This window comes from Arachis duranensis, chromosome 4 (genome assembly GCF_000817695.3).
Source record: "Arachis duranensis cultivar V14167 chromosome 4, aradu.V14167.gnm2.J7QH, whole genome shotgun sequence".
NCBI lineage: Eukaryota > Viridiplantae > Streptophyta > Magnoliopsida > Fabales > Fabaceae > Arachis > Arachis duranensis.
The window spans coordinates 69,097,227-69,121,487 of record NC_029775.3 but is presented as its reverse complement, the minus strand read 5'-3'; the positions used below and the strand labels follow the sequence as shown (position 1 = coordinate 69,121,487).

At 32.3% G+C, this 24,261-nt stretch overlaps 1 protein-coding gene across 2 annotated transcripts; it reads right to left on the bottom strand.

Moving 5' to 3' along the window:
- Window positions 1-1,213: 1,213 nt before the first annotated feature.
- Window positions 1,214-19,470, bottom strand: LOC107484748 (probable ADP-ribosylation factor GTPase-activating protein AGD15). Of its 2 annotated transcripts, XM_016105290.3 has the most exons (8): window positions 19,279-19,470; window positions 18,304-18,362; window positions 13,717-13,807; window positions 13,296-13,350; window positions 11,836-11,932; window positions 11,565-11,721; window positions 2,124-2,295; window positions 1,214-1,643 (listed from the first exon to the last, which is right to left on the bottom strand). In XM_016105290.3, coding segments are annotated over exons 1-8 (684 nt in total). In that variant the 5' UTR covers window positions 19,330-19,470; the 3' UTR covers window positions 1,214-1,641. The 2 variants fall into 2 exon arrangements, with proteins under 2 accessions (XP_015960776.1, XP_052117062.1); XM_052261102.1 differs by lacking the exons at window positions 1,214-1,643; window positions 2,124-2,295 and adding an exon at window positions 8,326-8,533.
- Between the last annotated feature and the right edge of the window lie 4,791 nt (window positions 19,471-24,261).

Below are 24,261 nucleotides of genomic sequence, written 5' to 3'. Positions count from 1 at the left end.
TACTTGAGCAATTAAATTTAACTTATACTAATTTCAAAAGGAAACAACACAACACAAGTGTAAGTGTAAGATAGTAATTTCCTCATTCTTTCTGTGAGCTAATGGAACAATTTGTCTCTGTTTCATAGTGCTCTCTAAAAAAAGCAACACCACTCAATATATTTCTATTTAATTTTATCCTTTTAATTATTTTATTATATATTTTAATGCTAAAAAAATGAAATATCAGTGTACCAAAAAAGTATTGTGGTACATGTGAAAATCTTCTAATAAGATATGATCCTAAGAAATAATAATAACAATAACAGAAAAATAAAAAAAAATTACCAAAAAACACGAGAAGCAAGTGTGTGGTAGGGTATGAACTACGATGCCATTGAATTGAGTTGGGTGGGATGGATATTAATTGTTTTTGTTTTTATTTTTTAATTAATGTAACTTTTTTAAATAATTTACATTTATAGAAAATTGAATTTAAAATTTAAATAGATGTAATTTAAGTCAACAAGTTTATTTAATTAGGATAAACTAATTTTTTAAATTAAGAAGTTAAGCATATTTTTATTATTTTGAAATTAATGATGTTCGATCCTAATTTTTTAAATTAAGAAGTTAAGCATATTTTTATTATTTTGAAATTAATGATGTTCGAAAAATAAAGATGATGTCAAAAGAAAAAAAAAGAAGAAAGCACCTCCTTTCAAAATAATAATAATAATAATAATAATAATAATAATAAAAGAAGAAAGTACAGTTTAAACTATACAAGTATCATAATAGAAGAAGCTTCTTTTCAGATTTTTAATTCTTTCTAATTTTGGACAAAAATTTTGACAACTAAAATAATGACAGCCTAAATGTCTAATAAAAAATGCTTCATTAATTCATCTAAAAATTAAAAATAAATATAGTATTATATATAGAGTGAAAAATATACCCAATGAGCAAATAAATAATCGTTCTTTTGGTCATTTTTTTGGTCATTGTTTTTTGTTTTATTTTTCTGTTATTGTTATTATTATTCCTTAGAACCATATTTTATTTTATTCTTCCTGCACAATATTATTAGCATCATAACCTTTTTATCACACAATATTTAAACCATATTAACAAAACAAAAGTCCAACACCATAGACCAAAAAATTTCTGCAAAACACCGGACAAAAAAACCCATAAGATTACTCATATGATTACCAACTAATCCTCCATTAATTTCATGGTCAATTTCTGCAAATTTTGCGTATAGAGCAGCACTTTACAGGATGATTGACAACATTACAACACGCGTCAATCCCTTCGCATAGCCACATGATTTCAGCAGCTGAGGAAAAAAATTTCCTTCGACACAGTAGCATTACCCATTTTAAAATTCTAGTTTAATTAGGTAAGTCATGCTACATACGAGATACGACCACTAGCAAGACTTCCAGATGAGTTTACAAAAATAACTGCGACAGTACAGATGGCATTGTTGAAAAGATCAAGGAAAAAGAAGAGCATGCACCAAATGAATGCAACATCATTATTCTGATGCCAAATTGTAATGTGATCAACAAAGATAATCTTATGGCACTTGCTCCAACTCCTACGGCTGGCTGTAGGATAATCTATTCATCGAATTTGCGCCATTTAATTCACACCTCCTGCAAAGGTAGACGATATAATTTAATAATATCTAAAAAATTTACAAGTTGAACAAAATATAGTAAAACAATCTATAAGTAATTAACTCGCTGTTGTTATTTTCATGCTATTTTTATACCAATCAAAACACAATCACGAAAATAAAGAAAAGCATTTTCCTGTTATATTCTCCAAAAAAATTATTTACAAAATCATAATGTTCTTCACCAGCTTCCAGTTGTCCTACAAATATATATTGAAACTTCAAGTGTAAGTTGTTATATCGATTAAATTTGAACTAAATAAATATAATATAAATTTGAAAAGACCAATAGCCGCGCCTTAATAATTAATCACATTAAAATTTTGCTCAAGATGTAGCACCGTACGTCTTATCCGTTTTGTAATTTACTATTTAGTTAGTTTAACAATAATTTCCTCAATTTTGTTTGAAGAAAATAATATATAAGGGTAAAAGAATAAAGTTTTTGATGTCTCACAATCAAATGTTGCCCAACTTGAGAAACCTTGTTTATCTTCTTGGACAGAAAGCAAGGCGAAAAGGTCAGAACTGCCATTGCTCTTTCCTATAAACTTATCAAAATCAACTGATGAAGATGCCCTCTTAATTAACGGTGGAGCTGAACTCTTCTTTTGCACAACTAAGGAACCCTGAAATGAAGGGACAAAATCTAAGCTTATGAAAAGTATCATATAATTTTTTTTTTGTATTGCGTATCAGAGTTAATGAAATAAAGTAATACAACTGAAATTTATAAAATAGAAAATAGAAACTACTATTATAATTTATATTTAAATAATAACAAAAATAATATGATTAAGTGATAAAATTATATATAAACTCAAATTTTAAGAGAAAACTATAACACACTAAAATATATTATAAAAATTAGAAGAGATCTTACCACTCACAGCTCAACTTGTGTTTTGCTCACCCTATCAAGAAAGAACACGACGTGCACAATTTTAATCGTATAAAGTTTTCTTTTTAAGAATATTCTATTGTATAACAACTCAGCTTTGTATAATTTTGTGAGTGCATTCCAATTTTTCTTTTTTTTTTTTTCGTTAAGATAAACGACAATACCAAATCTATTATTGTCAAGTGTAAGTTGGCAATAACATAATTGTTGTCTATCTCATTCACTTGTCATGATTAATTCCTACGCATTTTCCTTCAATTGCATCTGATCAACTTTTTGTATTTAAAATGCCTTGATCTTTAGTGGAAGATTAATATCATAAGTCTTTGATATCACCTTTTAAATATCAAAATGATGCAACTAAAATTTATAGATAAGAAAAAAAAGTAAAAAAGAAACTATAATCTATATTTAAATAATCATGAAAATAATATAACTAAATAGTAAAATTACAAATTTTTTATTTTTTTTTTCAAAAGAAAAATATAAAAGAGTACGAGAGTACATCATAAATTATATTAAGTATAATATCTTCTCTCAAGTTGGCAGATAAATGTTTATCATGCCAAACTTGGAAATGAGATTATTGAACTGAGCTAGAGTTACAGGCTTAGTAAACATATCGCTAGTTGGTGTTGTGTCCGAACGTAAATGAGATTCAAAGTGACAATCGATTTTGATATGCTTTGCTCTTTCATGAAATGTGAGATTCGTTGCAATGTGGATGGCTAATTGTGAATCACAAAAGAGCACAAAAGATGGAATGTCAACTTCAAAGTCAGAAAAAAGGTCTCTTAACCAGGTTAATTCAGCTGCCACTCCTGCCATGGCCCGGTATTCGGATTCAGCGGAAGACCTTGAGACAGTGTGTTGCTTCTTTGATCACCAAGAGATAAGGGAATCACCAATAAAAACACAGTAACCGGTAACACTTCTTCTAGTATCCGGGCAACCTGTCCAATCAATGTCAATGTATGCCATAAGTCGCAATTCTGACTTGGCAGAGAAGAGAAGGCCTTATCCCACAGTCCCTTTTAATTACTTAAGTAAGAAGTGGAGAGCAATAAGATGAGTGGTGGCTGGTTTGGATAGAAATTGACTCAATGTGGAGATAGCATATGTGATGTCAGGGCGTGATATTGTAAATTACATTAGCCTCCCAATCATACGCCTATAAGTGGAAGGATCATGCAATGGTCCCCATCAAAGGTGCTCATCCTCAGATTTGTCTCCATAGGTAAGGAACTTGACTTAGCATCAACAAAGTTAGTGTCTTCCAATATGCTCAAGGTGTACTTTCTTTGGCTAAGGACAATGCCTTCAGATGATCTTACAAGTTTCAGCCCCAGAAAGTATTTTAAATCACCTAAAACTTTGAGTTTGAACATAGATTTTAATAAGTGTTGTACCTTGCACATCATTTTCTTGAGGAGCTTGCCAAGATGATGTCATCCACATATACAAGTAAGTAGACTATGCTGTCACCTGTACCAAAGGTGAAAAAGGAGTAGTCTCTCTTGGATTGTTTGAATTTGTGGCTCAATAATGCTGAAAAAAATTTAAAGTACCAATGTCTGGATGCTTGTTTCAGGCCATAGATGGACTTATTCAATTTGCACACAAGATTCGACTCCTTGGTCTTGTATCCAAGAGGCAAATCCATATAGACTTCCTCAAAGAGGTCACCATTAAGGAACGCATTATTCACGTCCATTTGTAACAAAAACCAGTTATTGATGGCTGCTAGTGATAGAAGAACCCGAATAGTAATTAATTTGGCTACTAGAGAAAATGTATCTTTGTAATCTATGCCAGCTTGTTGTGTATATTTCTTTGTGACCAACCTCGTCTTGTATCTCTCTATTGATCCATCATTCTTACATTTTACCTTGTATACCCATCTACAACCTATAGTATATTTTTCTTGTGGGATAGGCGCCAAGGTCCATGTGTTAGTTTCTTCCATTGCCCAAAGCTCTTCATTCATGGCTTGTCACCATTCTGGGTATTTCACATCTTGGTGGTAGAAAGTAGGTTCAGGTATGATGTTTACATTGGCTACAAAGTTTATGTATGTTTGGTCAAATGTTTGGAATTGGTTATGGTGGCAACATTATGGCATTGGTAATCATGAAGATATTGTAGAGGTTTAGTTAGTCTAGTAGATCTTCTAAAGATAGGTTGAGATGGTTGAGGTTCAAGAATAATATCATGATTGTGATCAGGTGTTAAAGGTATTGTGGGCGATGAGGGTTGAAAGTATTGGTAAAGGAATGCTAAATTGGTGCTGAGCCATGAAGAGAAGTGTGTTAGAGCACTGTAGGCATCACCACATCTGAAAAATTATCCACAAAAGGGGACTAATCAGCTGGTAGCTCACTGAAGGGAAATACACTTTCATTGAATGTGACATCTCTGGATATGAAGAACTTCTTTGCCTCTAAATCATATAACTTGTATCCTTTATACCCTGAAGGATATCCAACAAAAACTGCTTTTATAGCCCGTGGAGAGAATTTGTTCCTCTAAGATATTAACGTGGATGCATGAACTAGACACGTGAAAACTCACAGTACATAATAATTAATTTGGTTGCTTGAGAAATAATTTCTCATATGGTGAAGTGTGCTGCAGGGCTAGACTAGGCATCCTATTCACCAAGAAGGTAGTAATCAGAATATATTCTTCCTATAATTTGATGGACGCCTTAGACTGAAAAAAGAGGGCTCTTGCAGCATTAAGTAAGTGTTGATGCTTTTTTTTCTACAATCGAATTCTGCTCGGGTCTCTCTACACATGAAAATTGGTGAATTATGCCCTTCAACTGCAGAAAATCAGTGAGTAATAACTCCTTGGCATTGTCCGATCGAATTTGTTTCACGTTAACACTGAATTGAGTTTCCACCATGTTAACAAAATTCATAAGAATATTAGTAGCATCGGATTTTTGTCCCAAAAGATAAGTCCAACTAAATCTTGAATGATCATCCACAATTGCGAGGAAATATCTTATACTATTGTATGTGGAAGTATGATAAGGGCCCAAATGTCACAGTGAATCAATTCAAAGGCATTATTACAGAAATTATTTTGTGACTGGAAAGAAAGACACTTAAGTTTTGCTAAAGGACATACAGGATAATTTGAATGATTGTATTTGATGGGTTTTAATGACAAAACAAGACTCAATTTATTCAAAATCTTTTCAGATATGTGACCTAAACGAATATGCCAAACATCACTACTAACAAAGGACGCTTGATGACAAGAACCAGTAATGTGTGTGGAAGGTGTTATGGAAGGTGATTGCAGTACAAACAAATCATCTAACTCATCACCTTTGCCAATCACCTTCTTAGAGATCTTGTCCTGTATAATGAAAGAGAGGTCAGCGAAGGTTACGATGCAACAAGACAATTTTAGTAAAGAACTTACAGAAATTAAATTCACCGAAAAGAATGAATAAAATGGCATTGTAGATGGTTAGATGGGGGCTAAAAATGACACTGCCCGTGGCTAAGGCCTTAATTCTAGTTTGATCTGGTAGAGCTACAAAATAATTAAGTAATGGTTGTGGGTTGATAAGAGCAGTGAAGGAGTTAGTTATGTGTGTGGTTGCCCCTGAATCAATGATTCAGGAGCTAGACACTGCCTTTTGATTCATGTAACATGAAGAAAATCTTTCACCTGCACAGATTTCAGGTTCTATGGCTTGCATTGCTTGCTGAGTCTGAAGCAACGCCATTAACTGATTGTATTGTGATGCTGTAAGTGAGAATCCATTGCTTGGCTGGGAATCTTGATTTTCTTGGCTTGGCTCGAGCTTGTCGACATGATTCACTTGAGCGACTTGGCGAGTATTTCTGCTTTGTGAGTAGCCGGGTGGATAGGCATGCAGTTTGTAGCACTTGTCTTCTGTGTGGCCGAGATAGCCATAGTGTGCACATTGAGGACGGTCTTTTTTGCCTTTCATCTTAGATCCAAAAGTTGCCATGAGTCTTGGAGCTTGCTTCACGGCAAAAACCATGTGTTGAGGTGGTTGAGATGAAGTGAGTGCTCGCTGTTTCTCCTCATGCAGCACTAGCGAGAAAACTTTTTCAATTGGAGGCAGGAGATTTGAGAGCAGAATTTGGTTTCTCATATTTGCCAAATTATCATTCAATCCCATGAGGAATAGCATGACATACTCTTGACTAAGATACACTTGGATGACCTTCACTTCACCGCAAGAACAAGCAACAAGAGGCTTAAAGGTATTGGTTCTTCCCAAAGAATCTTCAGCTTTGTGAAGTATTGTGAGATAGTGAGAGATCCTTGAATCAGTGTCATCAGTGATTTCTTTAACTCAAAAATTTGAAGTGCGTTGCTTTAGGAGAACCTAGCTTTTAGATCTTGCCATAAAAGTGTAGCTGAGCCAGAGTAAATCACACTTGCTGCGATATCTTTTGAAATCGAATTTAGCAACCAACTAGTGACGATATCATTGGTGCATTGCCATATTTCTGCAAGCACTAGATCAAGAGCGGTGTCTGATTTTGGGAAGGAGCCATCAATGAACCCGATTTTGCTCTTTCCACTGAGTGCGAGACTTATCGATCGGCACCAAGAAGCATAATTATTTTCTTGAAGTGGTTGAGACACCAGTATGAGCCCTAGGTGATCACTTGAATGAAGTGTATAAGCGTCAGGAATTGATGAACGTAGCATCGAAGTCAGAGGAACCGCTTGTGACAGAACTTTATTTGAAAGGGTCAACATCATTGCTCAAAAATTAGTCAAGAAGATTGAAGAATAGAAAAAATCAATTGAGGAAAAGGAGAAATCAATTAAGAAAAAGTAGAAATCTAAGTGGTTATGATGTTCATGATGAGAACAAGAGAGGATCGTGGCAAGAAAATTGGAGAATTTTTTCGGAAAGAATTACCAAAGAGGGAAAAAGGACAGAAGCATAAAAATTCTCATCTAATACCATATTGGGATGCAAAATAAATGAATTGTGTATTCGTATTGGTATTTCTTTACGTGTGTGTGTGAGAGAGTACATGATAAATTATATTAGGCATAATAAAATACAACAAAAATCAATTACATAACATGCGTATGAATCACACACTTCTTTTGCTTCGTGTTTGTTCTTCTTCGCATATTTTTTCCTCATCGTTATTCTTTTTATTATTGTTGTTGCTGTATTTTTTTATTTCTTCTTACTTTCCTCTTCCTCTTCCTCCTCCAAATTTATTTCAGCTTTTTTATTTTATTTTTTCTTTGTTTAATTTTTTTCTTCTCTTTTTTCTTGATTTTCTTCTTATTAAGAGATAAAATAAGAAGAATTATGAGAAGGTAAAACAAGAAAGGAAAGATGAATAAGAAGATGACAGTGATAATGATGAAGAAAAAGAATAAGAGAAAGAGAAAAATTTTAAATTGTACAGAATTTATCATAAAAATAATATCGAAATATTTTTAACCGTGACACAAAAAATTTCTTAACCGTGATACAAATTCTTGTTAAGAAGGTGAAAAAAAGAAGAATTATAGAAATGTGAAGAAGATGATGAAGATAATGATGACGAGGAAGAGGAGGAGTTGTTTTGAATTGTATAGAATTTATTAAAAAATAGTACCAAAATTTTTTAATCATGACCAAGGTTGCAAAAATCGGACCGGTTATTGAACCGGTCGAATAACTGGTTTAATGGTTCAATGGTTAACCGGGATCGAACCGTGGTTGAACTAGTTTAATTAAAAGGCCAGAAACTTGGTTTCAGAAGAGTGATTTTAGCAATAGACAGTCTCAGCGCATACAAGTTATCTCTCAAATATTGATACAGAACATCATCAGAACAAGTCTTAAGACACAAAATACAGAAAAAAATGTTCTTCTTCTTTCCAAGCTTACGTAGGGATGCCCTTGAGCTCTAACATTTTCTCCAAAAGCAACCAAATCCAAGATTCAACATTGCAGACTTCAAGAACCACCACAAACACTCAGATACAATGATGCTCTGAAATTACAAAAAAATGCATGCTTCTAATGCTTCTTCCAAATCAAGATTCCACAAAAACTCATGCTAGCTCAGCTCTAAATCCTAGGGATTCCAATTTCCACAACAGCAAGAAAGAAAAGATTTCTCATACTGTCAACAGCAGGTGTTCAAAAATTGAACTCTGCATTAAAAAAAATAAACAAGTAGATGAGCAAAAATCAGTACCTGGCAGACAGATCGATGGAGTAGTGGGTGAACGGGAAGGAGAGTTAGATCTCAGATCTGGCCGTCGTGATAACGCTAGATCTCAGATCGGGGGAGCTGTAAACTTGCTGGCTACTGCTACTAATTAGAAACTCGAATCAGGGAAGAATGACTAGGTTAGAGTCGAGGAGTTTACCGCTAACGACATTGAAGAAGCATGCAGTGACACTCGCCACAGAGAACGGAGAGGCGAGCAGAGAGGTGATTTGGGCGGCGAGCCGGTGATAGAAACGAAGTAAACGAACCGAAGACAGAGGGATGTGAGTGGGGTGATCGACGCTGGTTGCGTCAACGAGGAGAGGAGGAGCCGAGGAGTGCTTACCGTGAAAAGCAGCTGTTGGTAGGGGTTGCTCTTGTCTGAGTTCTCTGATAGGGTTTAGGTTGTGTGAATTGTGAAAGTGAAGGGAGAGTGAGCCTTTTGTACTGCCAGTATGGGTTTTCTTTTTTTTTTTTCTGCGTCAAAAACGACGCCGTTTCAAGCAACAATAAAAAATCAAAACCGTTAAAAATCTCCGCCGGTTTGGTCGGTTCACCGGTTAACTACCAGTTCGACTGATTTTTTACCAGTTCTTTTGCAGAACGGTTCTGGATGTCAACCGGACCGACCATGTGACCGGTTTCTGGTTAATCCGGTTGAACCAGTCGGTCCAGTCCGGTTTTCAAAACCATGATCATGACACATGTAGTTCGTTAATTTTGACACCGTAATTTTTTAAACATAACACAAAAAAATTTTTAACCAATTAAAAGTTATTAGAATATTTCTTAACTTGTGGTCTGATCTTTTGAAAACTTATTGTGTCTTTCACAAAAAATTTCTATATCATTTTAAATTAAAAAATATTTTTTTATTATTAAACTGATTAAGTGATATTAAACTCATATATAAGGAGTTTAACTATTTTCTGTACATTTGTAACAAATTAATATACTTTTTAGTTCTGAAACACATTTATTTATTGAGTTAAGATTTTAGACTTGTAGTTTTTTAATTTTTTTGTGTTATTTATCAAAAATTTCAATGTCATTCTAATAGACTTTTTATGTGATTAACTAAAATGTATGTGTCACTTTTGTAGAAGATGATGATGATGGTGATAATGAAGGAGAAGAAGAGAAAAAAAGAAGAGATCAATCAGAAAAAAAAGTATAAGGGACCAATTAGTGGTACAGCCAATTGTAGTCTACTAGGGTAAAATAGGTTCCAATAAAAAAATTTCTAAAAAAGAGTCAACCTAGTTTTATCCTAATTCCCTTGACAGTACACAATAGAAAAACTAACTACACAAACCTTAATCTCTCTCTCCTCATCCACGTAAAAAATACTAATCCTTCCCCACATTCCCGCCAACCACCACCGCAGGGTGCAGCGCCGCCAACTACCGCTGCTCCCTCTGTTGCGAATCCCAGCACCTGTAGCCATCACGCCTCCCACCTCGCATCACAAAGCCCTGCTAAACATCGCAGCTCCCTCCGTCGTGATGTGCAACGCCTTCGACCACTGTGGCTCCCTCCCTTGCGTTGCATAGCTCAAGCAACTACTGTGGCTCCCTCCTCGCATCGTGCAGGGCCACCGAACGCCACATCTCCCTCCGTTGCGACGTGCAAAGCCATCTTTCTCCACATCTCCCTTTGTTTCTTTTTTTCTATGTTGGTTTTGGATGTTTTTTTTGTTTTCATTTTGAATGATTATTTTAATAATTTTAGATGTTTTTTTAGTTTTTTAATGTTGTTTTTTAATATTTTTTAGATATCTCGTTTTGCTAGATTTAAAAATTTTTAAAATAACTTTTGGATATATCTTTTTTATTAAGTTTTGTATGCTTCTTTTTGTTTTAAATTTTTTATTAAGAAAGTTTCAAATAATTTTTTAATTTTTTTTAATTTTTAAAATGTTTTTTAATGTTTAAAATTGGTGGTCAGGGATGGGCATCCATTGGAGCACCATAGTAGCAGTGAATAAAGGTGCACAAGATGGTTGATGAAAATCTTCCTCAACATTGGTCCAACTTTGATAGCTCCGGTAATGCAGTTTCCTTTGGTTTCATTGCCACTTCCATTCTCATTTCCATGTTCTTCTTCATGGCCATCTTTGAGAGGTTCTAGATATCCTCTTTCTTTTCCTCTTCCTCCTCTTTTTCTTTCTCCGCCACCACCCCCTCCAGTAACCGCCGTCACCTTCACTCTCACCTCGGATTCAACTCCAAACTTACTCATCCATCACTGAAAGTAATAAGTCTTTAACTTTCTTATTAGCTTTCGATCACCTTGTTAATGCATTCCAACAATATTTGCTTTCTTTCCTTTCTCTTTCACTGTTTCAGGCTTTCTCTCTTCACTTCAAACAACTGTAGTGGTAGCTAGTGGTGATGATAGAGGGATAGATGGCAGTGATGACAGTGATAATGATGGGGTTTGATTTGACAATTAGAATTAAAATTTGGAAGGTAAGATTAGCTTAAAGATAAAATTGAGAAAAAAATTTGATTAATTTTTAATTGTTAAAATTTAATAGCATGATTAATCTTAAAACATTTTAAAAATTAAGAATATAATTGATTCAAATTAAACGTTAAAGATAATTTTAAAAATGTTGAGATAAAAAAATATATTTTATTCTTATATCATTTAAAAAATTTTATTATAAATATGAATATAAATTATTTTATATTTTTATATAAATAATTAAATAGTGATTATTGTTATTATCTTTAACATAATTGTATTTGTATTGTTTATGACTTACCCCACCATGAGCTCGTGTCAATGGAGGCAGAACTTGTGCCACGTGTTTGGAAAGAATGCTTTCTTCTAAAGAAAGTTTCCTACTAATGTTCTTCGGGAAATAATTTGTAGCTCCACTAATTAATCCTTCTTTTGAAGCCCACTTTTTCTCCACATACCTGCAATTCCATGAAAAATTATTAAATATAATCGTCTAATTTCAACTTTCAGGTGATGTCTTTAAAAGTAAAATAAAATCTCGGTATTAAAAGTTTCAAAGTTTAATTATTTACTTGGAATAAATAAATTTCTCAATTCCCATTGTGCCTCTGTCGAAATTGGGGGGCAGCTTTGCCTCCCAATCCTTATTTGATTTTTCATTACCCATAACTACATATGAGACATGTAAATCAAGAGACTAGTTTAGTAGGCATTAATATAAGATATTCAAAAGTGAAATGAAAAGAAAAAATTAAAAAAAAAGCAAGTGTAGATCAGAGCATTAAAATGGATTAAATCTATAAAATTATTTTATTTATTTGTTTAAATAAAAAAATTTAAAATTTTTATCTTTATAATTAGATTCATTTAAATTTTGGATTAAAAAAATAACAAATTAAATAGACAAATCTACAAACTCAACAAGAACGATATTTAATTCTTTTGTATTTTTTTAAAAAAATTGACACCTATGATCAATATTTTTTTTTTCTGAATTGAAAACTCAACCCATCAATTAAAAAGTCATTGTTCATTTATGATTTTAACTATGATTTTTGAGTTAAAAGTAATATTTTTTGTTAAAATATTTTTTAAAAAATAAAATAGAAAGATAATTGAGTCCCGCCCATTTAACTTATTAGGCTGGCCATACACGGCTAAGATTAAAAAATTATGGTAATAAAAAAATAAATTTAAACGAATTAGTCTATTTAATCTGTAAATTTAAGCGGGTCAAACTTAAATGGACAAAATTAATTTATTTGATAATCTTATGTGTATATCTATGTATATTCTGTATGGAATTAAAAAAAAGGCAAATACTTCTATCTCTAATCATTTTCTGTATCTTAAATTACAGAGTATTAGTTAAGAAAAGGCTTTATATATATTTAAAATTAATAAGTACAATTCATTTTGAGAATCAAATATTAAAATGAAATCCTCGTCAATGGAGTTTAAAATTTTACGAACCTCTTCCATAAGAATCCTAAACACACTAAGAAAATAACAAAGGGATTGCATAAGTAGTTATTTGTGTAAATGGTCATATTAATCTTTGAAAAATTATACGTTTTTTAAATTAACTTTTGAATTTTTTAATTAAATTTATTTTTTAAAGATTTTAAATTGATTATATTAGTTTTTTTTGTCATTTTCAATACTCATAGTATCAAAATTTACTGATATAGTACATTAAGTGATACTATATTGACTACAGCATATATTTGACCATCTTAATTAGCTGCTAACATGATAAATTTATATAATTAATTTAAATTAATCTTAAATTGAAGGAGATCTTAAAATATTAAAATTTCTCAAACTTATTATATTAGCATGCAATTAGGACTGTGAGATGTAGTATCACTTAATATGTTGCATTAGTAAATATGTTAACGTCATGAACAAGAAAAAATGATGAAAAGACTAATTAATTAATTTAAAATTTTTAAAAGATAAATTTAATTAAAAAAAATTCAAAAATCAATTTAAAAATAAATAATCTTTTAAAGACAAATTTGATGCTTACATTGCATGAAAGAAACTTGATCGGGCAACCATGTATCCAAGGTTGTAGATCGCACCTAATCGCACGTAAAATCAGAAGGCATATCATCAATTATCGATACATACACTAAACATATATATGTGTGTATAAATTAAACGTATATCTAAGGACTACAGTAAGACAATTTTTAATCATACAAATAGTGGCTTATTGGCGGCTTTGCATGACCAAGTAGAACCACTGAACCTAGCAACTATAAGCAAATGGTAATTAATTAGATAGTTCTGTAGTTATTATTAGGCGAGGATAATTATATGTTTGTCTGCTTCCAATTCACCATAATATCCTGTTGTATATTTGTCTAAGTCTGAAGCATATATAAAAATAATCTCAATAGATCAGAAGAGAACAAGTTATTAGGCTAAAAGTTGTCGATGAAAACCTTGGATATATGCACTCCAAGACCTCGGTGTATCCCGGAACATTGCATGCAAATAAATATCCCTAGGTTCACACTCGCCCATCGTGGTGCCCTAAAAATTTGTAAATCAAGTGTTGCAATCATTATAAACTAACCATAATTTAGAATAACATCTCTTCCCATTAAGTAATTTGTGAACGTGCATGTGAAAATAATCCTTTACCATACGATTCATGGAAAAATATAATGCTCTTTGAACATTAAAATCACTATTTGATATTTGGCATATATAGTCTTCATTCCAAAAATTATAATATTGATTTTTTACTATTATAATAGAGTAAGGGTAGCTTAGTCTTTTTTCTTGTTCTTTAGTAATATAATCTATCTCTCTTCTAATGCGAGAAACTTTCTTTTTTAATTCTATTTTCATCTTAGCTACAGTTACTTCTAATGCGAGAAGCTTTCATAGTATCTAGAGTCAGGTTCTAGATAATTTTTCTCGGAATTTCTTTCATTCTCTTTCCAGTTTCATCTGTATTTTCTATATCAATCAAACTTTTTTTGTTTTAATTTTTTTCTGCATCATGAAAATTTCACTCACAGACTTTTTTTTGAAGAAGTCTATTCCGGTCCTTTGTTTACTAAACAATTAGATGATAATAATTTTTTAACATGGAGACACCTAAATCTATCTCACGATACAGTGCTTAGATATGGAAGATCATTTGGATTCTTCTAAAATTTCATAAGAATTCATGGTTGATGACACCAAGAAGACCAAGACTAAATCAGAAGAATTCAAGAAATGGAGATTAGATAATCTCACACTCTACAACACCTGGCTTGTTACTTCCATGACAAATACTTACAAGAATAAGGTTCTACATTTCACTCGATTTCATCAAGTTTTGGATCACATCAACAAGATGCTTATAGATTCTTCAGCTACAAAAACTCAGAGTTTAAAGTCTCAATTGAGATCTGTAAAGAAGACAACTTCAGTAAAAAAGTATCTTTCAAAAATTCAAAAGCTTGTGAATTTCTTATCCTCTCTTAGTTACTATGTTCAAGTAGATGATTATATCCAAGAAATTCTAGATGGTTTAAATGAAGAATACACTAGTTATATTACTTTTGTAATGTCAAGATTGGGAACTATTAGAGTTGTTGAAGCTGAAATTTTTTTGGTGGCTTATAAAGATATGATTGAGAGGTTTAAGAAATCTGAATCGGCATGCCTATGACCAATCTTGCTCGATCACAGTTTCAATTTGACTACAACAATATTAGAGGCTTTAATGGTAGAAATGGAAGAAGAGGTAGATTTTTGTTCTCAACTACAAGTATTCAGTGCCAGCTATATGGAAGACAAGGCCACTATGCTATTCCGACTTGTTATTTATTATATATTTGATCAAAACTTTCAATCTTTGAATCCAAATCTACAACAATCACAATAATAACCTCCACCAACTCAGATTTCCTATACCAATTCTCATCCTCTACTACCATTTTCATCATTCCACCAACCAAGGTTCTTTTTTTCTACACCATCGTCGTAAGTGATGGTTTTTGGTATGCAGATTCAGCTAGCCATCATATTCTTCTAATCTACTAATGATCAGGATCAATTGTTTGTTGGGAATGGTCAATGTACACCTATTTTATCCTTATTGGTTCTTCAATTCTATCTGATAAACATTCAAAAATCAAATTTCTGCTTAAGAATTTATTACATATACCAGCTATTACGCACATTCTCTTAAGTGTTTCCAGATTTACAAAAAATAACTATTTTTATTTGAATTTTGGCCTAATAATTGCATTGTTCGTGATCAAAACTCACAAAATTTTTCTTCAAGACACTACTAGAAATGACATTTATGCTTTTAATGAATTAATTGTTCCTAAGACTGCTATTCTTGTTTCTTTTCCTTTGAATTGTAATAGAGATAGCTCTCATAATTCAGATGTAACATCAAAAACGGCTTTGATAGTTAATTCTAGTAAAAATTTTTCAGTGAATTTGTGGCATAAAAGACTTCGCCATACTACAACACCTATAAGTTTTACAAGTTCTTAATACATGTGCTTTATCTGCAGCTTATGGCATTCATTCTTTACTTATATGTGAACCTTGTTCTAAAGCTAAGATGAATAAACTTTCATTTGTTCAATCTGATATAGTTTACTCTATTAGTTTTTTGCTGACATTTGGGGACTAACCCCTGTTCACTCTAGATCTAGATTTTATTATTTCATCATTTTTGTTGATTCTTGTACAAAATTTGTTTGTTTGTATTTGTTAACCAATAAATTTCACGCTCCACAACATTTAAGAACTACAAAGTCTTTATGAAAACTCAACCGGGTGTAAACTAAAGACTCTTCAAACAGATAAAGGTATGGAGTTTTTACCCAAAGCCTTTACTGATTTTCTTGCTAGCCAAGGAATCATACATCGAATGTCTTGTGCCTATACACATCAACAAGAAGGAAGTGTAGAACAAAGACATAGACATATTACTGAAGTAGAATTAGCTCTTTTGGCTACTGCCTTACTCCCAATATAATTTTGGGAAGATGCCTTTAGCAGCACTATCTTCATTGTAAATAGATTGCCTACCAAGATTTTACACAATAAAGGTCCCTTAGAGATTTTTTTTTTTAAAAAAATTTCAGACTATCATCTTTTAAAAGTCTTTGGATGTACTTGTTTTTTATTCTTAAGGCCATACGATAAAGTGAAATTTGATTATAAATCAGAAAAAACTTTTCTTGGGTTATGAAAATCAACATAGAGGATACAAGTGCATGAGTATGCATGGTAAGATTTATCTTTCTAGACATGTGATCTTTGATGAAAAAAAAATTCTTTATAATAATTTGTTTCAACAAAAATCTGTATTACAATCTCAATCTTATTTAAACTCTAGTGCTGCTAATTCTTCTATTATTAGTTTTGATTTTAATTTTCAGCCACCAACTATTCTATCAACACCTAGTACAACATCTCCTCCTACATCAGGTCCTTCTACATCTATGACAAATTATGTCCTTGGACATGATGATGCTAACTCTTCACCATCTTCTTCTACTATCTTTATTGATACTCCAACATCAAATACTATTGGTAATTCTAACACTCATTGTGATATAGCAATGCCTATTTTTAACATTGAGATTTGCTTACTATTTGAAAATTTACCTCATAGTACAAATACTGGTACTGTTCAGAATTTACATTCTACTTCTAATACTCATCATATGCTTACAAGATCAAAAGCAAAAGTTTAGCTCCTAATGCCACTACAAAAAATTCAGCTCCTATTGATTTGGTTCATCAAATTCCTAAATCTGTAAAGAGAGTTATTATATGTGATCATTGGGAGCATGGTATGGATATTGAGATGAATGCACTTCAAAAGTGTCATACTTAGGGTTTGGTATATCCCCCTCCCAATGCAACTATCATTAGTTGCAAATGGGTGTATGCAATCAAAAAGAATCCTCAAGGTAACATGTTGAGGTACAAAGTCTAGGTGGTAGCTTAGGGCTTTCACCAACAAGAAGGCATAGACTTTAGTGAAGTATATAGCTCTTACTATTGTATTGTCTCTTATTTGAAAATTGAAACAATTTGATTTCGATGACGCTTTCCTTAATGGAAAACTTGATGAACAAGTCTTTATGTTACAACTTCTTGGCTATGGTAGCCCTGATGATATGTGAGTTTGTAAACTCAAGTGCTTGGTTTTAAATACTTGTAGCAACTTTAAAAGACTTTGGATTCACTAATGCACGTTCTGACTTATCACTCTTTATAAGACAGATTTTCAATTCTGTTATTTTTCTTCTTGCATATTTTGACAATGTTGTTGTTACAAGTAGTGATTCAAAAGAAATTGAAACATTTATTCAAGACCTTAACAAAATCTTTCCACTAAAGGATCTTAGGAATTTACATTATTTTCTAGGTCTTGAAATTACTGAATTGCCATCTTCTAATCATCATGTTTCACAGCAGAAAAAGGAGCATATACTGCTGTGAGAATGGATCAATAGAGAGGAATATTTGTCGTCGATCTTTTAAGCTATCATTAAAAAGTGCAGAAAAACTATTATGAAATGTGTGTACCCTAAGCCTGAACAAAATATTTGATCCCTTGTTGACATCATCTTGAAAGACTTTTAGTGAAGATTTCATATGGAGTCAGAAGAAGAAGAAGCAGGGATAGGTAGTTGCTACCTCAATTTCTTTTAAATTCCTTTTTTAGTGCATCTATTTGTCATTGAATGATATTTTAGTACATAGTATTAGGACTTCAAATAATTTAACATTTTAAGTTATTTTCTTGCACTGCAACTATTACCTAATATTATGATACACTTGCATTGGCTTCTCAAAGTTTGAATGTGAAACAATATGTAACAATGTTTGTGCTCTGTTAATAATATTCATAGATTGTTAATTGTTTTGTTAAAATGAAGCAAATTTTACTGATCTTATTTTTATTAGATAGATATTGTGTTTGTTGATGAATAAAATCATTTTCATTTATCTATAAATTAAATTAAAAAAAAAGTGATGATGAAATGCGTTACTTGTTCCGGCAGTCTGCACATTCCCTATTTTCTTGTAGCTTCATAAGTCCTTCTAAGATCTGCAAATAGTGACAAGTGGCATCATATAAGAAACAAAAATAACTAATAAAGGTTAAATAATCCATCTGTTCCTACACCTCTGATTTTGATTTAAATTATTATATTATCACAGAAAATTTAACTCAATCTAAGAACTAAAGCCAAAATTAGAGCATGACCAAAAAGTGAAAAAGTAAATTGGTTTTAACCCCATAAGAATAGTGATATTTATTTGCACACCTAATACGTATTTATTTTTTATCCAATATAATTTAAAGGGGTAAATCAAAAGTTAAAAAGAATGTGCGAATGATGAAATGAGTGTTACAAATATCAAAAACACAAAAATACTATCAGCAACTCTGTCTAATTATGAACTACAAAAATTAGAAATATGTATCTGCATATATACGGTAACAAAAATATGTAATGTGATTCTAGTTATAGTTTTTTCTATTTTTTTTAAAAAAAATTATTGATAGAAATGACTGATGTAGCATTATTTCATTAAAAAAATAATAAAACTTGTAAAAGTTACAAACATTTAACGTAGTTATAAATTATTTACACAAATTGTCAATTAAAAATTTTATAATAATAATAATACAGATCAGACAATTTTTTCCCATGTTAAAATATCATTTTCTGTATCATTAGTATATTTTAGCAGAACAGAACGGTTTGAGGTTTAGTATAAATCGTATCAAGTTTCCATCCAATAACACTTGTTCTTGACTTCTTAGCTTGTGGATCAACAAAGAAAATAAATAAAATAGGACTTTAATTAAGGACACAAACCATGTATTAAAAGAAGGAGCGACTTCAAAGCACCCAGCTCAAAAAACTACACAAAATCAAAACTAGAACTTACAAAACGATATATATATATATATATACTTGAAAAGAGAGAGGGCAAAACAAGGAGTAGCAAGAAACCTTGGTATGCTTGGCATTAAGCTCCTTGGAGATTGAGGCTTTCCCGTTCATGATTCTTGAGGGTAACCAAGTGAAGACGAGAAAGGAAGGAAAATTGCTCAAAATGGATGAGAAATGAATGAAGAACGAACTTGTTTAGTTATTTATTAGTTTGCCTTAGCTTTTGTAGAGAGGCGAGTTTTGTGACTAAGGGAAGTGTCCTCTTGCTGGCGGCATTTCCAAGCTTTAATTTGATTTACAACATGCTATCATCACTCCCTCTATCCTTGTCGCCTTTTACACGTCAATTTAGTTGGAACCACCAACTCAAATCAAATCACACACACCCCTCTCTATCCCCGCAAAAATAAGCATTTAATTATGAAAAAAGATAAGGAGACAATAAGAATATTAAACAATGTAAATATTATATATATTGAATGTTCAATTCAATAGGTATGTAGATAATTATATTAATTATTTTTAATTAAATAATTATTTTTTTTATTCGATAATTAATAATGATTAGATGTTTAATTTTTTAGGTGTGTCGATAATTATGCTAATGTTAAAGTTTAGAAGGTAATTTAGGAGGTAGAGTGTTTTTTTACTTTATTAAATCAATTTTAGAGCATATTGTTAATATTATTTAAAAAAATTATTGTCTATTTAGCAAAACCGATTAATTATATATATTAAAATTTAGATGAATTTCAAGAGTTGGTTTATGGAGATACATGCGGAATGCTTGTAAACAAAGTGAATATTCAATTTAATATGGTTATCTATTTCCTATAATCAAAGACATGAAAAGGACACAAAATTTACTGATACGGTCATTTTAAATTTTTTGTCAATCACATGAACACTACAAATATGTAAAAGAAAAAGTCTTCGGCTCAGTAATTTTTTAAAATGTTGGTTAGTATTTAATCATTAAAAGAAAATTGAATGATCTTACACTATTAAATTTAATTTTACACTATTAAAAATATTATTAATGGTCAATTAATGTTTATAAAATACAAAAATTATTAACCCCTAACACTTATACAAATTTTTAGATAAATTATAATATTATTTTAATATTTTATTAATATTAATTAAGAATCAATTTACTTTTTAAATGATTTTAATATTTTAATTATTTAAAATTAATCATAATATTTCATATTAATAATTGATAATACATATTATTTTTAAACTAGTCTGATTATGTGTACACATTTTATAATAAACACTGATTTGACAATCGGTATTTTTTAATATTAAACACGCATTTTTTTATTTTATTAATTAAAAAATAATTTAAATACACAATTAATTAGTAACAATCATATTTTTATATGAGTGTCAAGAATATTTATATCAGATGTGTTGGGGTTTTTTCTCCTTTGTGAGGTTTAAGCTTAATTTTTTTAGGGGTGTATTCTTGCATCTTAGTATCACAACCCTAATTCAGTTTTTTGAGATTTTTTGAGAGAAAGAGAGTAGCCACCAAAAGAGAGAAAGAAGGGAGAAAACAGAATCTCTGTTTTTGCCCAAAGCAACAAATTTCAAATGGCAGTTTCTCAGTTTTTCACCGTTGGATCGGCTTGAAATTTAAACTACATGTTTATATCATCTTCTTCTTTATTCTGCTCGGCGGAGATGTTGATTGGATGTTTGCAGTAAGAGAAATTGGCTTCGCAAGAGAGAAATTAGGTTTTCCATTTTTACACAGAGCAGCAATCTTGGAACGACAGTTTCTCATTCTTTCACCATTAGATCGACGTGAAATTTGGACTGTAGATTCTTCACATCTTGTTCTTCATTCTGAACAGTGGAGATTTTAATTGGAGGTTTGCAAAGGGAGAAATTGGCTTCAACATCAGTTGGAGGTCTGCAGAGAGAGAAATTGGCTTCGACATTAGCTCTGTTTTTTTGGGTATATTTGATCTTCTTGCTTCTTATTTGTGAGCTTTGGTGCTTTGAAATTTTGGCTGGTTATATGCACATTTTTTGTGCTTTGTTTGAGACTCTCTTGTACCTCATTTGATTATAGTGGAGCTATTTCATTGGTCTGGACGACCCGTGGTTTTTACCTCTCACATTGAGAGGGTTTTCCACGTTAAAATCTCGGTATGTTCTTGTTATTGCTTTACTTGCTATATTTGCTTGTTATAGTTGCTGCCATATTGTGTTGTGAGTGCTTCCATATTGTTCTTGCATTGGATATTTGTGTCGTTTCCGCTGCTAGGCTCTTTCATACTGGCATCAGTGCTTGTTGGTATTTTTCTGGGCTTGTGATTCTGTGAACAATGGAAGCTAATACTAATACTAGTAGGATGATCACTCTTAATGGTCCTAATTATGATTTGTGGAAGTCAAAGATGGAAGATTTGCTTTATGTCAATAATTTTTATTAACCAGTTTTTGGTACAGAGAAGCCTAATGATAAATCTGATGATGATTGGACTTTGTTGCATAGACAAGTCTGTGGATATATTAGGCAGTGGGTTGACGATAATGTGTTGAACCATATTATTGGAGAGACACATGCTTGGACCCTTTGGATTAAGCTTGAACAGTTGTATGCTCGAAAAACTGGGAATAACAAGATATTTTTGATCAAGCAGTTGTTGGCTTTGAAGTATACAGATGGGACATCAATGACAGATCACTTGAATAATTTCCAAGGAATTATGAATCAGTTATCTTCCATGGGTATCAAGTTTGATGAAGAGGTTCAAGGATTGTTACTTCTTGACTCCTTACCAGACTTGTGGGAAATTCTCAGAATGTTATTGTCTAATTCTGCTCCTGATGGTGTAATCTCTATGGATCTTGCCAAGAGCAGTGTTTTGAATGAAGAGATGAGAAGAAAGTCACAAGGTACATCGACTACACATTCAGATGTTCTTGTTTCTGAATCTAGAGGGAGAAACAAAAGTCGAGGTCCTAAAGGTAGAGATCAAAGCAGAAGCAAGTCTCGAGGAAAGTATAAGAATATTGAGTGTCATTATTGTGGTCAAAAGGAACATGTGAAGAGATTTTATTGGCAGCTAAAGAAGGAGAAAGCCAAGGCAAGTAAAGACAAGAGCACAAATAAAGATGATGGTAGCAAGGAAGACAAGGTTAATGTAACTCATGATGATTTTCTTGTTGTTGAGGAGTTTGAATCTGTTAACCTTGTTGATAATAGCACTAGTTGGGTGATTGATAGTGGTGCTTCTATTCATGTTATATCTAGGAGGGATTTGTTTACGTCCTATACTCCTGGTGATTTTGGTGATGTGAAAATGGCTCATCAATGTATTGCAAAATGTGCTGGTGTTGGACAAGTTTGCTTGGAAACCTCCAACGGTACCAAGTTGACGTTGAAGCGTGTAAAGCATGTTCCAGATATTCGGTTAAACTTACTTTCTGTTGGTAAGTTGTGTGATGAAGACTTGGATAGCTCATTCTCTCGTGATAGTTAGAAGCTCACCAAGGGTTCCATGGTTGTTGCTAGAGGTATAAGACACTATACTCTTTATTTAACTCAAGAAAAAATTGTGAAAGATGTTGTTAATGCTGCTGAGTTTGTTGATGAAACTGATTTATGGCATAAGAGATTATGTCATATGAGTGAGAAAGGCATGAATATGTTATCCAAGAGGAATCTTTTATCTGGTTGCAAGGTTGCTTTGCAAAAGTGCAACCATTGTTTTGCTGGAAAACAAAACAGGGTTTCTTTCAAGAGCCATCCACCTTCAAGAAATCCGGAGATACTTGACTTGGTGCATTCTGATGTATGTGGGTCGATGAAGACAAGAACACTTGGAGGGTCTATCTATTTTGTAACCTTTATTGATGATCATTCTAGGAAATTATGGGTTTACACTTTGAAGACCAAAGATCAAATTTTGAATGTGTTCAAGTAATTTCAAGCTTCTTTTGAAAGAGAAACTGGGAAGAAGTTGAAATGTATTTGTACTGACAATGGTGGTGAGTACTTAGGTCCATTTGATGCTTATTGTAAAGAGCATGGTATAAAACATCAGAAGACTCCTCCAAAGACTCCTCAGTTGAATGGCTTGGCTGAAAGGATGAACAGAACATTGGTTGAAAGAGTTAGGTGCTTATTGTCACAATCTGAATTGGCAAAATCCTTTTGGGGTGAAGCTTTCAGCACTGTTGTTCATGTCTTGAATTGGACACCATGTGTTCCCTTGCAATTTGAAGTGCCAGAGAAGGTATGGTCAGGTAATGATGTTTCTTATGATCATTTAAGAGTCTTTGGATGTAAAGCTTTTGTTCATATTCCTAAAGATGAGAGATCTAAACTTGATGTAAAGACTAGGCAGTGTATTTTTATTGGCTATGGCATGGATGAGTTTGGTTACAGGTTTTATGATCCTGTTAACAAGAAGGTGATTCGAAGTAGAGATGTTGTCTTTGTTGAAGACCAAACATTGAAGGATGTTGATCATGCGGAGAAGCCAATGGTTCAGCTAGGTGATGATTTTTCTGACTTGGATATTAATCCCTATATGCCTATGGTAGAAGATGGTAGAGTTGAAACTCAAAATAATGAGCATGATACAAGTGCAGGTGAAGATGGAACAGTTGATTCGATACTTGATGAAGTTGGTGATGATGATCAAGATGAAGAACCAGCTTTGGAAATTCCTACAAATGCACTCAGAAGGTCTACAAGAGAGAGGAAGCCTTCGTCAAGGTATTCTCCACATGAATTTGTTTTGTTGACTGATGGGGGAGAACCTGAATGCTTTGGAGAGGCTGTTGAAGATGAAAGCAAAGCTCAATGGCTTAAAGCTATGCAAGAAGAAATGAAGTGCTTGCTTGAGAATGATACCTATGAGTTGGTGAAGCTACCGAAGGGTATGCGAGTTTTGAAGAACAAATGGGTATTCAGAATCAAGAATGAAGAACACAATTCTAAACTTCGGTATAAGGCTAGATTGGTTGTTAGAGGTTTTAGCCAGAAAAAAGGTGTTGATTATGAGGAGATATTTTCTC

Bases quoted from the DNA above. Each gene is read 5' to 3' on its own strand.
- LOC107484748 (XM_016105290.3), bottom strand. From the start codon at position 19,329: ATGAACGGGAAAGCCTCAATCTCCAAGGAGCTTAATGCCAAGCATACC. The intron at 18,363-19,278 runs GTTTCTTGCTAC...CACTATTTGCAG, and splicing joins TTAATGCCAAGCATACCAAG to ATCTTAGAAGGACTTATGAA. The intron at 2,296-11,564 runs GTAAGTCATAAA...CCTTCATTTCAG, and splicing joins TGACACGAGCTCATGGTGGG to GGTTCCTTAGTTGTGCAAAA.